The sequence below is a fragment of the Dasypus novemcinctus genome, chromosome 21, assembly GCF_030445035.2.
Source record: "Dasypus novemcinctus isolate mDasNov1 chromosome 21, mDasNov1.1.hap2, whole genome shotgun sequence".
NCBI lineage: Eukaryota > Metazoa > Chordata > Mammalia > Cingulata > Dasypodidae > Dasypus > Dasypus novemcinctus.
Window position 1 is genome coordinate 15,653,789 of NC_080693.1, and position 12,629 is coordinate 15,666,417.

At 45.2% G+C, this 12,629-nt stretch overlaps 1 protein-coding gene across 2 annotated transcripts in view; it reads right to left on the minus strand.

The window, feature by feature from the left end:
* Positions 1-12,281: 12,281 nt before the first annotated feature.
* AKAP10 (A-kinase anchoring protein 10) overlaps positions 12,282-12,629 on the minus strand; it is a 108,974-nt gene continuing 108,626 nt past the window's right edge. For both annotated transcript variants that reach the window (XM_058283385.2, XM_058283384.2), the window contains exon 15: positions 12,282-12,443. In XM_058283385.2, the coding sequence (XP_058139368.1) occupies positions 12,411-12,443 (33 nt within the window). In that variant the 3' untranslated portion in view covers positions 12,282-12,410. The remainder of the gene's footprint in view (positions 12,444-12,629) is intronic.

The following is a 12,629-nucleotide window of genomic DNA, read 5'->3' on the forward strand; positions in this document are numbered from 1 at the left end:
GCGGCTCTCCTTACGGGGTGCACTCCTTGCACGTGGGGCTCCCCTCCGCGGGGGACACCCCTGCATGGCACTCCTTGCGTGCATCAGCACTGTGCATGGGCCAGCTCCACACGAGTCAAGGAGGCCTGGGGTTTGAACCGTGGATCTCCCATGTGGTAGGCAGATGCCCTATCCATTGGGCCAACTCCACTTCCCTCCAATAACATACTTTAAAATACAAAATTTATGACTTTGAAGATGGTTTGATGAATCCTTATGTGGATCAAGAGGAAATAAGATCTGAAGTCATGTATCAAATATTATTGTGAGTGCGCAAAGAAAATGGTTTTGATTAGAAACATATATATGGAAATGTCTTTGGGGTTTCTGTTTTTTGTTGTTGTTGTTTGTTTGTTTCATTTCTCTCCCCTTCGCTGCCTCACCCACCCCAGTTGTCTGCTCTGTGTCCATTCGCTGCATTCTTCTGTGTGTGCTTTGTATTCTTGTCAGCGGCACTGGCAACCTGTGTCTCTTTTTGTTGTGTCATCTTGCTACATCAGCTTTCCATGTGTGCGGCGCCACCTTCGCGCTGGGCAACTCTCCCCATGGGGCACACTCCTTGTGCATGGGGCTCCCCCATGCGGGGGACACCCCTGCATGGCACAGCACCCCCTGCGCACATCAGCACTGCGCGTGGGCCAGCTCATCACACGGGTCAGGAGGCCCTGGGCTTGAACCTCGGACCTCCCATGTGGCAGGCGGACGCTCTATCTGTTGAGTCACATCTGCTTCCCTCATTGGGGTTTTTGAATAGATGGTGCCCATATAATTCGAGGGAGAAAGTCCAGTCCTTCAGCCTAATTCTTAGGAAAACTTTCCGATGTTTTAATTTAGTGTGTAGTCACTGTATTAATCAGGGTTGGATGTTGCCACAAAATTGTAAATCAAGTAAACCACTTTAAGTCTTTCTGGATAAATTTTCTATTTACAACCACATATCAAATAAACAGCAGGGAGAGTGAGATAAAATATCTGAAAACTGGGATTGAAATAAAGGCAACTGGATGAAGACTTGGACCTTAAAAGGCAGGCCTGATATCCTGGAATGAAAAAGGCAACTTAAAAATTCTGTCAATATTTAAAAAAAAAAAAAAAATCTGTCAATCCTGCTCTATAGAGTTTGATGAAAATTATAAAATGGGAATGATGGAACATTTGGGAAATGAAAGTATCAGGTAAAAATAAAATCCGGACTTGGAAGGGGGAGACTTTATTTGAAAGGATTATTTCAATGGGGGAGAAGGCTATTGCAGTGGAGAAAACTCTCTGCCTGTAAGAACTGCGAACAGGCTCCCGAGTGTGACAGAACTGGACTCAGATGTAACTTCTCTACACATGCTTCTTCTGTCCCTTTTATTGAACCTATGGTTGGTACTGGAGTTGGTAGGTGTATGTCCAAGAGACTTGCATCTCTGGGTTGTCCATGTGCCAGCTGGGTCCTGAGCCTCCAGGGAACTGCAGTACCTACTCTCCAGTTCATTGGACTTACCCAGGACAACTAACAAGGAGGTGAGGATGGACAACCATCAGACCATGGGACCAAGAAAGTCTACACCTGCAAGTAAGAGAGTCCTATCCAGCAGCCATATGGGATCAAAGCTCCGTCTTAGAGGTGGGGTGGGCATCACCATCCCAGAATCCTCAGGACTGGGAAATAAGATATGGACTGCAGGGAAACGGACTTTGGCCCAGTGGTTAGGGCGTCCGTCTACCATATGGGAGGTCTGCGGTTCAAACCCCGGGCCTCCTTGACCCGTGTGGAGCTGGCCATGCGCAGTGCTGATGCGCGCAAGGAGTGCCGTGCCACGCAAGGGTGTCCCCCGCGTGGGGGAGCCCCACGCGCAAGGAGTGCGCCCATGAGGAAAGCCGCCCAGCGTGAAAAGAAAGAGCAGCCTGCCCAGGAATGGCGCCGCCCACACTTCCCGTGCCGCTGACGACAACAGAAGCGGACAAAGAAACAAGACGCAGCAAATAGACACCAAGAACAGACAACCAGGGGAGGGGGGGGAATTAAATAAATAAATAAAAATCTAAAAAAAAAAAAAAAAAAAAAAAAAAAATATGGACTGCAGTAGACTCACTGGTATTCTACTAAGACTTATTGTGATTCTAGCAATAGAAGAAATTATATCATTGATGTGGAGACAATGGCCACTGGAGTTGCTGAAAGTGGGGTGAGGGAAAAAGAGGTATAATATGGGGGCATTTTCGGGACTTGGAATTGTCCTGAATGACACTGCAAAGACAGATACAGGATATAATATATCCTGCCATAACCTACAGAATGGAGTGGGAGTGTAAACTACAAAGTAAACTACAATCCATACTATGTGGCAATGCTCCAACATGAGTTCATCAGTTGCAATGAATGTAGCAGACTAAGGAAAGAAGTTGTTAATGTGGGAAAAGTGGGAGGTGTGGGGTGTGGGGCATATGGGAATCCCCTTTATTTTTTTATGTAACATTTTATGTACTCTATGTCTCTTTTAAAAATAAATAAAAAATATATATCTAAAAAAAAGAATTGCAAACAGGGAGCAGATGTGGCTCAAACAACTAAGCGCCCACCTCCCACATGGGAGGTACTAGGTTTGGTTCTCAGTACCTCCTAAAAAAACAAAAACAACAGCAAGTGAAACAAATGAAAAAACCAACTCAAGGGAGCCATGTGGCTCAGTGGTTGAGCATCATATGAGGTCCTGGGTTCAATCGGCTCCTGGTACCTCAAAAAATATATATATATTTTTGCAAACATCTCAAGGGTTAGGAAAAAGGGGTTTTCTTCTATAGAGACAAGCAAACAAGACTAGAAAGAACCTGGGGTGAGGAAGTGATACTAAATCAGGGAATGTTTTACCCTGAAGTCAAGGTATTTTGGAAGGGTGCATGCTGGCAAAGGCTAAGAGTTGGTCAAAGTTTGGAAGCCTGGGGAAAGAAAAGAAGCTTGACCAAAGTTTGAGTAACATGCATTTTAAACCGGCTGAGGAGTGGCTCAGTGGATACAAGCAGTTCAGCTAATAATTTTTACAAAGCAAAGTATGGAAATTCGGAGGGTGTGTGTCTGGCCTTGTTCTAATTAAACAAAGGGGGCATCTATAGGGAAAGGTCATTCTTTGTAGTAACCATTTCCCAGAACACAAAGGATGTGGGGGCGCGGTTTCTTTACCCTCGCTGTTTTCCGGGATCACAGGGCTCAGGTGAACGTCAACATTGTCCAAAGCTTTTAAGAATTTGGCTTTAATAAATATTATAACAGAAATGTTAATACTTTTTTACTTTTACAAGTGTACTGGTGAAGCTGATAGATTAATTCAGTGGTTCAACAAGTGTGGTCCGAGGACACCTGGAGTTCTCTGAGACACTTCGCAGTCCCGCGAGGTCAAAGCGATTTTCCTAATACAGGTTTGACACTGTCTTTTTTACTGTCAGTATTTGCAATGATGGAGCAAAAGCAGTGGAGGGTAAAACCGTTGGCACCTTAGCATGAATCAGGGCCCTGGCATTCTAATTGTACCCTTCACACCATTAAAAATTTTTTTAAAAAGGCCAGTTTCATTTTAAAACGCCCTTGCTGTGGTGGGAATATAAAATGTTGCAGTTGCTCTGGGAACAGTTTGGTGGTCCCTCAGAAAGGTAAACAGAATTATGTATGAGCGGGCTCGATTTTGGATTCCTCCTAGCTTCAAAACCGAGAGCCTGTAAATTCCCGTGGTTTAAGTCAACCCGTTGCAGCTGAGAAAGGTGGAAACACCTTATCTTCACTGGCAACCTGAATTCAGCCCTGGCGCCCCACGCACTGGCCTTCTCCCAAACGCACCTTGGCACCGCGGAGATGTTGGCTGCTGCTGTCATCCCTCTGCCTCGCGTGACCCTATTCTCCGTCTACCAAAACCCCGCTCTTTCTAAAAGGCCCGATTCTGGGACGTTCTCCCTGATTTTCCAGTTCTTCCTCTCCCTCTGCACAGCCTGTTATTCGACCTTACCTCGGCCTGGAGCATTTTCCACCCATCTGGCTTGCTCCCTCCCCGCCTTCCCATCTATTTCAGCCATCCGCCTGGGCTAAAGGGATAACTTTTCATGCAGTTTAGCACTCGCAGCTTTATTGGGCATTGTCATGAAGCAGGCAGTATCCCACTCTGAAAGGAGAAGGGAGCACTGTTTGCAGGAGAGGTAAGGGGAGCGCCTACAAGACAAACACGGAAGCAAGTGAGGAAATGTTCCGATTGGCTGACTGGTGAGGAAATGTTCTGATTGGCTGACTGGTGAGGCAATGTTCCAATTGGCTGACTGGTGAGGCAATGTTCCAATTGGCTGACTGGTGAGGCAATGTTCCGATTGGCTGACAGGTGAGGAAATGTTCCGGATTGGCTGACAGGTGAGGAAATGTTCCGGATTGGCTGACGTTACGTTTCTATTATCCATAGAGGGGGCGATTTCAGAGGGCGGGCAGTAGCTATGCGTTGGTTAGTATGCTCGGTCCAATCTGATAAGCTTCTCTCCTGGACCCAAACTGGTTTAACACCAGGTGTTGCTTATCTGTAGTTCTGAAAAGTGCATTCCATTGTTCCATTTTCTCGGAAAGCCTGGATAGTTCTTTCTTGGAAAGGGATCCCTCCCTCTCACACCTAATACGGTGGCCATATTATTTTCTTTAACACCTGTGGGCCTCCCTCTCCTCCCACTAAGGATAAGCTCTAGGAGGGCAAGGAGGTATGACTGTTGCGTTCATTGCTCTGTGCACCCCGCCCCCCCCCCCCCCACCCTCCACCCCGTGCCTAGGAAAGTGCTGGACCACACAGTCAAGGCTCAGTTTGCTGAATGAGTCAAGTCTCTTGGTTTACCTGGTCACTCGGTCCTGTTGTAGTAGCTCTCTCCTCTCGTATTTCCCCCACTAACTTACAAATTCCCGGGTCTCGGGGATGATGTCTTGGTAGTTCTGTATTCTCAGCTCCCAGCCCAAGGACTGTCCCACAAATCAGAGTGAGAGCAGAACTAGAACAGAAGCAAGTGATGGCACCGAGGTGGAGTTGGTGAGGCCGTAGTGGTGTTTTCAGGTGGATCTGGGAAATGAATCAGTGTTCTATAGGAAGATGCGTTTTCAGGCCAAGTTAGCAGCTTGTGCCCAGAAACAGCAACCCTAAATAACCCTGCAGAGCTCAAGTGCAGGGACTGAGGAGAGGAAGCAGGGGATATGAAGGGAATGAGGCACCACCTCATTTCTTCATTTAACAAGTATTTGTTGATGGGAAGCAGATGTGGCTCAAGTGATAGTATTACTGGATTTTGTTCAGGTTCTTTGAGTATGCTGGAGAAATGAATTTCAAGAGCATATCAGGTGAGTTAGGTCAGTAATTTATTCAGGTAGGGAGGGAAGAGAAATGGGAGAAAAGAACAGATCAGGGGTCCCAGGCAGAGGTTGAAAAGTGATAACACGGACTGTTTTACAGGCTACAATTTCCATCATAGTTTTAAATGCCCAGGTTTACTTGTATAGCTATCCAAGAAGGGGAGAAGGCAGCTGGAGTCGGGGGTCCAGAGGAAACAGAGCAGCACGAGAGAGCAAGAGAGTCAGCTCGTCCAGGACTTGCGCCTGGCTTTTGAACTGTTGATTATCCCACCCCTTTGCTAATGGCAGGGGAGGAGCTCCAGCTGTTTACAGTTTTGATTGCTTATTTCCCCCATCAATCTCCCAGGAGGGCCCAATGATAAAGTCCTTAGAAAATATCCAGGGCTTCTCCTGGCTTCGGGAGGAAGTCTTCTTCTGAGTGGCAGAATCTTGGGGAGAGTCTTCCAGCAGCCACCTTGGTTGGGGTTGCTGACGTCCACGTGGACTTATTGCCAGGTCTCAGATCCATCTATTGTTTCCCTATCTTACTAGCCTGCTTCAATAGACCTTTTGCCTACCATATGGGAGGACCTGAGTTCGATCCCAGAGGCCTCCTGGTGAAAAAGAAGAGAAAGCGTGACTGCACAGCAAGCGAGTGAGTGCCTACATGAGTGCCCACGTGGTGAGCCAGCACCCATGCAAGTGAGCCACGCAGCAAGATGATGACGCATCAAAAGAGAGACAAGGGGAGAGTCAAGGTGAAGCACAGCAGAGACCAGGGACTGAGGTGGCACAGCTGACAGGGAGCCTCTCTCTCTATCAGAGGTCTCCAGGATCAAATCCCAGTGAATCCTAGAGGAGAGAAAATGAGAAGAGAAGACAACACAGACAGCAAAAACAGCAGGGTGGGAGGAAGAGAAATGGGGGGGGGGATAACTAAATAAATCTTTTTTTTTTTTAAGATTTATTTTATTTCTTTCTCTCCCCTTCCCCCCATTGTCTGCTCTCTGTTTTTCTGCATTTGCTTGCATTATCCAATGGCTCTGGGAAACTGCATCTCTTTTTTGTTGTGTCACCTTGCTGCTTCAGCTCTGTGTGTGCAGTGCCAATCCTGGGTGGGCTGCATGTTTTTCACACAGGGCAGCTCTCCTTGTGGGGCACACTCCTTGCGTGTGGGGCTCCCCTAAGCATGAGCACCCCTGCGTGGCATGGCACTCCTTGCGCACGGCAGCACTGCGCGTGGGCCAGCTGCACACGGGTCAAGGAGGCCCGGGGTTTGAACTGCGGACCTCCCACGTGGTAGGCGGACGCCCTAGCCATTGGGCCAAGTCCGCTTCCCAGCTTGGATTTAAAAGTGAAAATAGGGGAGCGGACTTGGCCCAATGGCTAGGGCGTCCGCCTACCACGTGGGAGGTCCGCAGTTCAAACCCCGGGCCTCCTTGACCTGTGTGGTGAGCTGGCCCACGGGCAGTGCTGATGCGCACAGGGAGTGCCGTGCCACTCAGGGGTGTCCCCCGCGCAGGGGAGCCCCACACGCAAGGAGTGCGCCCCATAAGGAGAGCCGCCCAGCGCGAAAGAAAGTGCAGCCTGCCCAGGAATGGCGCTGCACACACAGAGAGCTGACACAACAAGATGACGCAACAAAAAGAGACACAGATTCCCAGTGCCGCTGATAAGGATAGAAGTGGTCACAGAAGAACACAGACAATGAATGAACAGAGAGAGCAGACAACCAGACAACGGGGCGGGAGGGGGGTGGGTGGGGGGGAGAAATAGATAAAAAATAAATCTTAAAAAAAAAAAAAAGTATCTCTGACTTTCTGTTACCAAAAAAAAAAAAAAAAAGGGAAATCTTCCCTAGTTCTTTTTTTGTTTTGGTAGTGTATCTTTTTTTTTTTTTCCTGTGTTATTATTTTTTTTATTAAAGTTAATAGATTTCCCTAATTCTTAAAATAATATTTATGGGGAAGGAGACGTGGCTTAACTGATAGAGCTTCTGTCTACCATATGGAGGGTCCAGGGTTCAATCCCCAGAGCCTCCTGACCCATGTGGTGAGCTGGCCCACATGTAGTGCTTCTGTGTGCAAGGAGTGCTGTGCTATGCAGGGGCACCCCCGAATAGGGGTGCCCTACACGCAAGGAGTAGGCCCTCCAAGGAGAGCCGCCCTGCATGAAAAAAGCGCAATCCACTCAGGAGTGGTGCCGCACACACGGAGAGCTGACGCAGCAAGATGATGCAAAAAAAGATGATGCAGTTTCCCAGTGTCGCCAGATGATGCAAGCAGATGCAGATGAACACACAGTGAATGGACACAGAGAGCAGACAATGGGGGGGAAGGGGAGAGAAATACATAAATCTTTATAAAAAAATAATATTTATGTTTACTTATAATAAAAGCAATAGCATTTTACTATAGAAAATTTTGAAAATACAAATTTTTGCTGGATTTTCACTAGGCTCTTGGCTAAGCTATGCAAAATGAATTTCAAGAGCATGCTGGTTAGTTAGGCCAGTAATTTCTCCAGGTAGGGAGAGAAGAGAGATGGGAGGAAGTAACAGATCAGGGGTCCCAGGCAGAAGGAAGGGGCTGAAGAGTGATAAAGAGGGCCAATTTATAGACTACAATTCCCCATTGTAAGTCTATTTGCTGTAATCACAGTGTGGGGGGAAAAGGCCAGAGCCGGGTCAAAAGGCAAGAGAAGGGGTTTGGTTTCCCCTTTGCTTTTTAAACCATGAATTACTCCGCCCCTTTGCTAATGGCAGGGGAGGAGTCCCAGCTGCTTGCTGTTGGTTGATTACCCACCCATCAAGCCCCCAGAAAGACCCAATGATAAAGCCCCTGGGAATATCTGGGGATTCTCCTGGCTTCTGGAGGAAATCACCTTCTGAATGGGAGAATTTAGCAAGTTTGTCCAGCAGCTTGGGGTACCGATGTCCACATGGGATCCTTGCTAGGTTTCAGGTCCGTCTATTGATTTAACTAGCCTGCTTCACAAAGGCCATCCCGGTGTTTTGTTTTGTTTTTAACATTTTTTTACACCCCCCCCCCCCTTGCAGCTTTTTGCTTGCTGTCCATTCGCTGTGTGTTCTTCTGTGTCTGTATTTATTTTTATTTATTTATCCGCCCCCCCTGCAGCTTGCTGACTGACTGCTCTGTGTCCATTTGCTGCAGCTGCGTGCTCTTCTGCGTTTTTGCTGTCTCTCTTTTTGTTGCGTCACCTTGCAGCCGCCTCTCTGCAGTGCTTGCAGGCCAGCAGCTCTCCACAGCGTGCGGGCGAGCCCGCCTTCACAAGGAGGCCCCGGGACGCAAACCCAGGGCCTCCCCTATGGTAGACGGGAACCCAGCTGATTGAGCCACAGCCGCTTCCCTTAACATGTATTTTGAAATAACATCAAACTTTCAGGAAAGTTGCAAAAATAATACAAAATCAGTACAGAGAACTGTAATATGCCCCCTACCCAGATACCTAGATTTACCAATTTTAACATTTGGCCACATTTGTTATATCATTCTGTCTATCTTTTCTAAACATTTAAGAGTAGGTTGCATACATCAGGCTCCTTGAACACTAACTACTTCCATGTACATTTCCTAGGAAAAAGGATATTCATGAGGTCATCCAGTCTTGACATTATTTTCAGTTTCTTGCCTAATCTGCTTACAGTTTTAGAAAATGAGAGGAACATTGGTACTATGTTTGAATGCCTCTGATTTTTGTGTATGCATTTAAAAAAATTTGTGGTTACATAAATACAACCTAATGTTTCCCATTTTAACCACTTTCAAATATACATTCACAGGTGCTAATTACAGTCACAATGTTGTGCTCCCATCCCCACCATCCATTACCCAAAGTTTCCCATTACTCGGTGCCTGTTTTCTGGTATGTTTTTCTATTTTAAAACGTATTTGCATATTAATTTGTATAATTTTTCAGAAAAGAATAAACATAATTGTACCACTTTGTTTTGTCTTCCGGTGCTCTTTTTAATTTTTCTTTTTTTTTTTCTCCCTAAACTCACCCTTCCTTTTCTCCCACAATAGATCCATGTTAAAAACCTATTATAGGGAAACAGATGTGGCTCAACCAATTGGGCTCCCGTCTACCAAATAGTAGGTACAGGGTTTGATGCCCAGGGCCTCCTGGTGAGGTCAAGCTGGACCACATGGAGTGCTGGCCCATGCGGGTATGGGGCCCTGCTCAGGAGAGCCACCCTGTGTGGGAATGCTGCTTCACATGGGAAAAGCTGTCCTGCACGGGAGTGCTGGCCAACCTGGGGCAGCAAGATGGCGCAACAAGAGACACAGAGGAGAGAAAATAAGAAGACGTAGCAGAACAGGGGAGCTGAGGTGGCGCAAGAGAGTAGTCGCCTCTCTCCCACTCCAGAAGTTCCCTGGATCGGTTCCTGGAGGCACCTAATGAGAGTACAAGCAGACACAGAAGAACACAGAGAGAACAGACAGCGGGGGGAACAGGGTAGGGGGGAGAAATAAATAAAAATCAATCTTTAAAAAAACAACTGTCAAATATTATCCAAAAAGTCAACTTTAAAAAATACCTATTATAGATTTTCCCTGTGCTAACAAACATATAGAAACATGTATTTGGACACAAGCCCTGCACTTTTGCAGCATTCCACAAACACAGAATCACATGATACACACTTTTCTGCATTTTGCTTGCCTCACTTATTACCTTATTACCTGTGGCAGTTTGATATTATTTATGAATTCCAAAAATAGGTATTATGTTTGTAAACTGATCTGTTCCTCTGGGCATATTAGATTCAGAGGTTTCACCTTTACTTGATTAAATTAAGATTGGGGCTTTGATTGTCAGTAGAACATTGAGTCGCCACCCACTTGGTGGGCGGACACTCAGACAGAAAAATATGTGGAGAAGAACACAGAGAAGAACACAGAGGAAGAGAGACAGTCATTAGACATGGCAGAGCCCTGGGAAGAGAGATGAGCCTGATAGTCTACAGCTGAACTTGTGAAGAGAACAGAGCAACTGATACCAGCCTACAGCTGAGATTGGAAAAAGCAGAGACCACAGAGCTTAAGAGAAAGGAGGAAGGCAGAACCCTCACAGATATCGCCCGCTGTCTGGCTCCAACACGTGGCCAATGACTTTGGGTGAGAAAGTACCTCTTATGGTACCTTGAATTGGACTCTTTAGAACCTTGTGACTGTGACTTTCTACCCCAAATAAATACTTTATAAAAGCCAACAGAGTTCTGGTACTTTGCATCAGCACCCCTTGGGCTGACTAATACATTACCTGGAGGAATATTTTTGGAATTAACAGATCTAGTTCATTCTTTTCAATGGTTGCATAATATTCCACTGTGTGGATGTACCATAAAATATTCACCCATTCCTTTATTGTTTGTTAGATATTCATTCCTGGTGTATGTGTGTTTATGTGTATTTGCCGCTATGAACTATGCTACCTTACTATTACCCTCACATACTGATGCTTTTATTAGAATAAAGTTCTAAGAGTGGGATTGTGCCAAACTGCACTGTATTTATCCTTTATGTTCTCGTGCTTTTGTTTCTTGGAATAGATTCCTAAGAGCAAGACTGCTAGATCTAAGAGTATTTGGCTTTTTTGTTTTGTTTTTTAAAGATGTATCTTATTTCTCTCCTCTAAACCCCCATTGTCTGCTCTGTGTCCATTCGCTGTGTGTTCTTCTGTATCCGCCTGCATTATCTGTGGCACTGGGAGACTGTGTCTCTCTTTTGTTGCATCACCTTGCTGCATCAGCGCTCTGTGTGTGTGGCACCACTTCTGGGCAGGCTGCGCTTTTTTTGCGTGGGATGGCTCTCCTTGCAGGGTGCACTCCTTGTGTGTGTGGGAGCTCCTGCGTGGCATGGCACTCCTTGTGCATGGCAGCATTGCGCATGGGCCAGCTCACCACACAGGTCAGGAGGCCCTGGGGATCAAACCCTGGACCCTCTATATGGTAGACGGATGCTCTATCAGTTGAGCCACATCCGCTTCCCATGGGTTTTTAAATATAATAGATTTTTCCAGTTTGCTTTTCTGAAATGCTGCCATATTTCTCATTTCTATCTCTTTAATTTTTGCCAGTCTAATGGCAATAAAATATTTCATTTTTCATTATTATGCTTTTCCCTAGAAATGAAGGAGTATGCATAATTTCTTATATATTTGTAGGCCATTTGGATTTGCTTTTTTGTGATTTACCTATTTTAATACTTGGCAATGTGTAAGAGCTTCTGTAGAAATATATATATGTAATATATGCATCTAAATGTGTGTATATGTATAGACATACATGCACACTTTGTCATTTGCCTTGAAAATATATTTTTCCAAAATCTATCATTTGCCTCTTGGCTTTGGTTATGGCATAAGTTTGAATTTTCAAATATGTCTCCTGGGTTTCCTGTCTTGGTTGGAAGACCTTTCTTTATATATATATATATATATACACACACATTTAATTTTTTAATCCATCTGAAATTTATTTTGTTTAAGGAATTAAAATGAAACCTGTTTTTTATTTTTATTAATAACTTTATTTCAAATTAAAAAAATTAAACAACAGAAAAAGACAGCTCAACAAGTTATAGAAGCATCATTCCCAAAAACTTCTGCCAGGCACTTTTATCTCATCCAATTTCAACTACTAACTCACTTGTTCCTCCACTGCTCAGAAAGGTAACACCAATAAACGTAGGTTAGTTAAATGACATAGTCAAGGTCTCCTTGTTAATGAAAAAAATGAAGAAAAGAAAAAACTGCTTAATCGTATTCATATCTCACAAAACCAAACCCTGTTTTTTTTTACCTTTAGCATTAATATAGTACCAACTTTGCTTTTAATTATAATGTTGTTGTTAGCTATAGTCCATAAACTATATTAGTTATATTTTTCCCATATATCACCACACTTTTTTTTTTTTAAGATTTATTTATTACTACCTTCCCCGTTTCCAGTGTTTTGCACTCACTGTCTGCTCTCTGTGTCCATTCACTGTGTGTTCTTCTGTGTCTGCTTGTCTTCTCTTTAGGTGGCACTGGGAACTGATCCTGGAATCTTCTGGAATGGGAGAGATGTGCTCAATCTCTTGGACCACCTCAGCTCCCTTGTCTCTATGTCTCTTATTGTCTCTCCTCTGTGACTCTTTTTGGTGCATCATCTTGCTGCACCAGCTCTCTGCACGGGCCAGCACTCTTGCGTGGGCCAGCACTCCACTTGGGCCAGCTGGCTGTGTGAGCCAGCTTG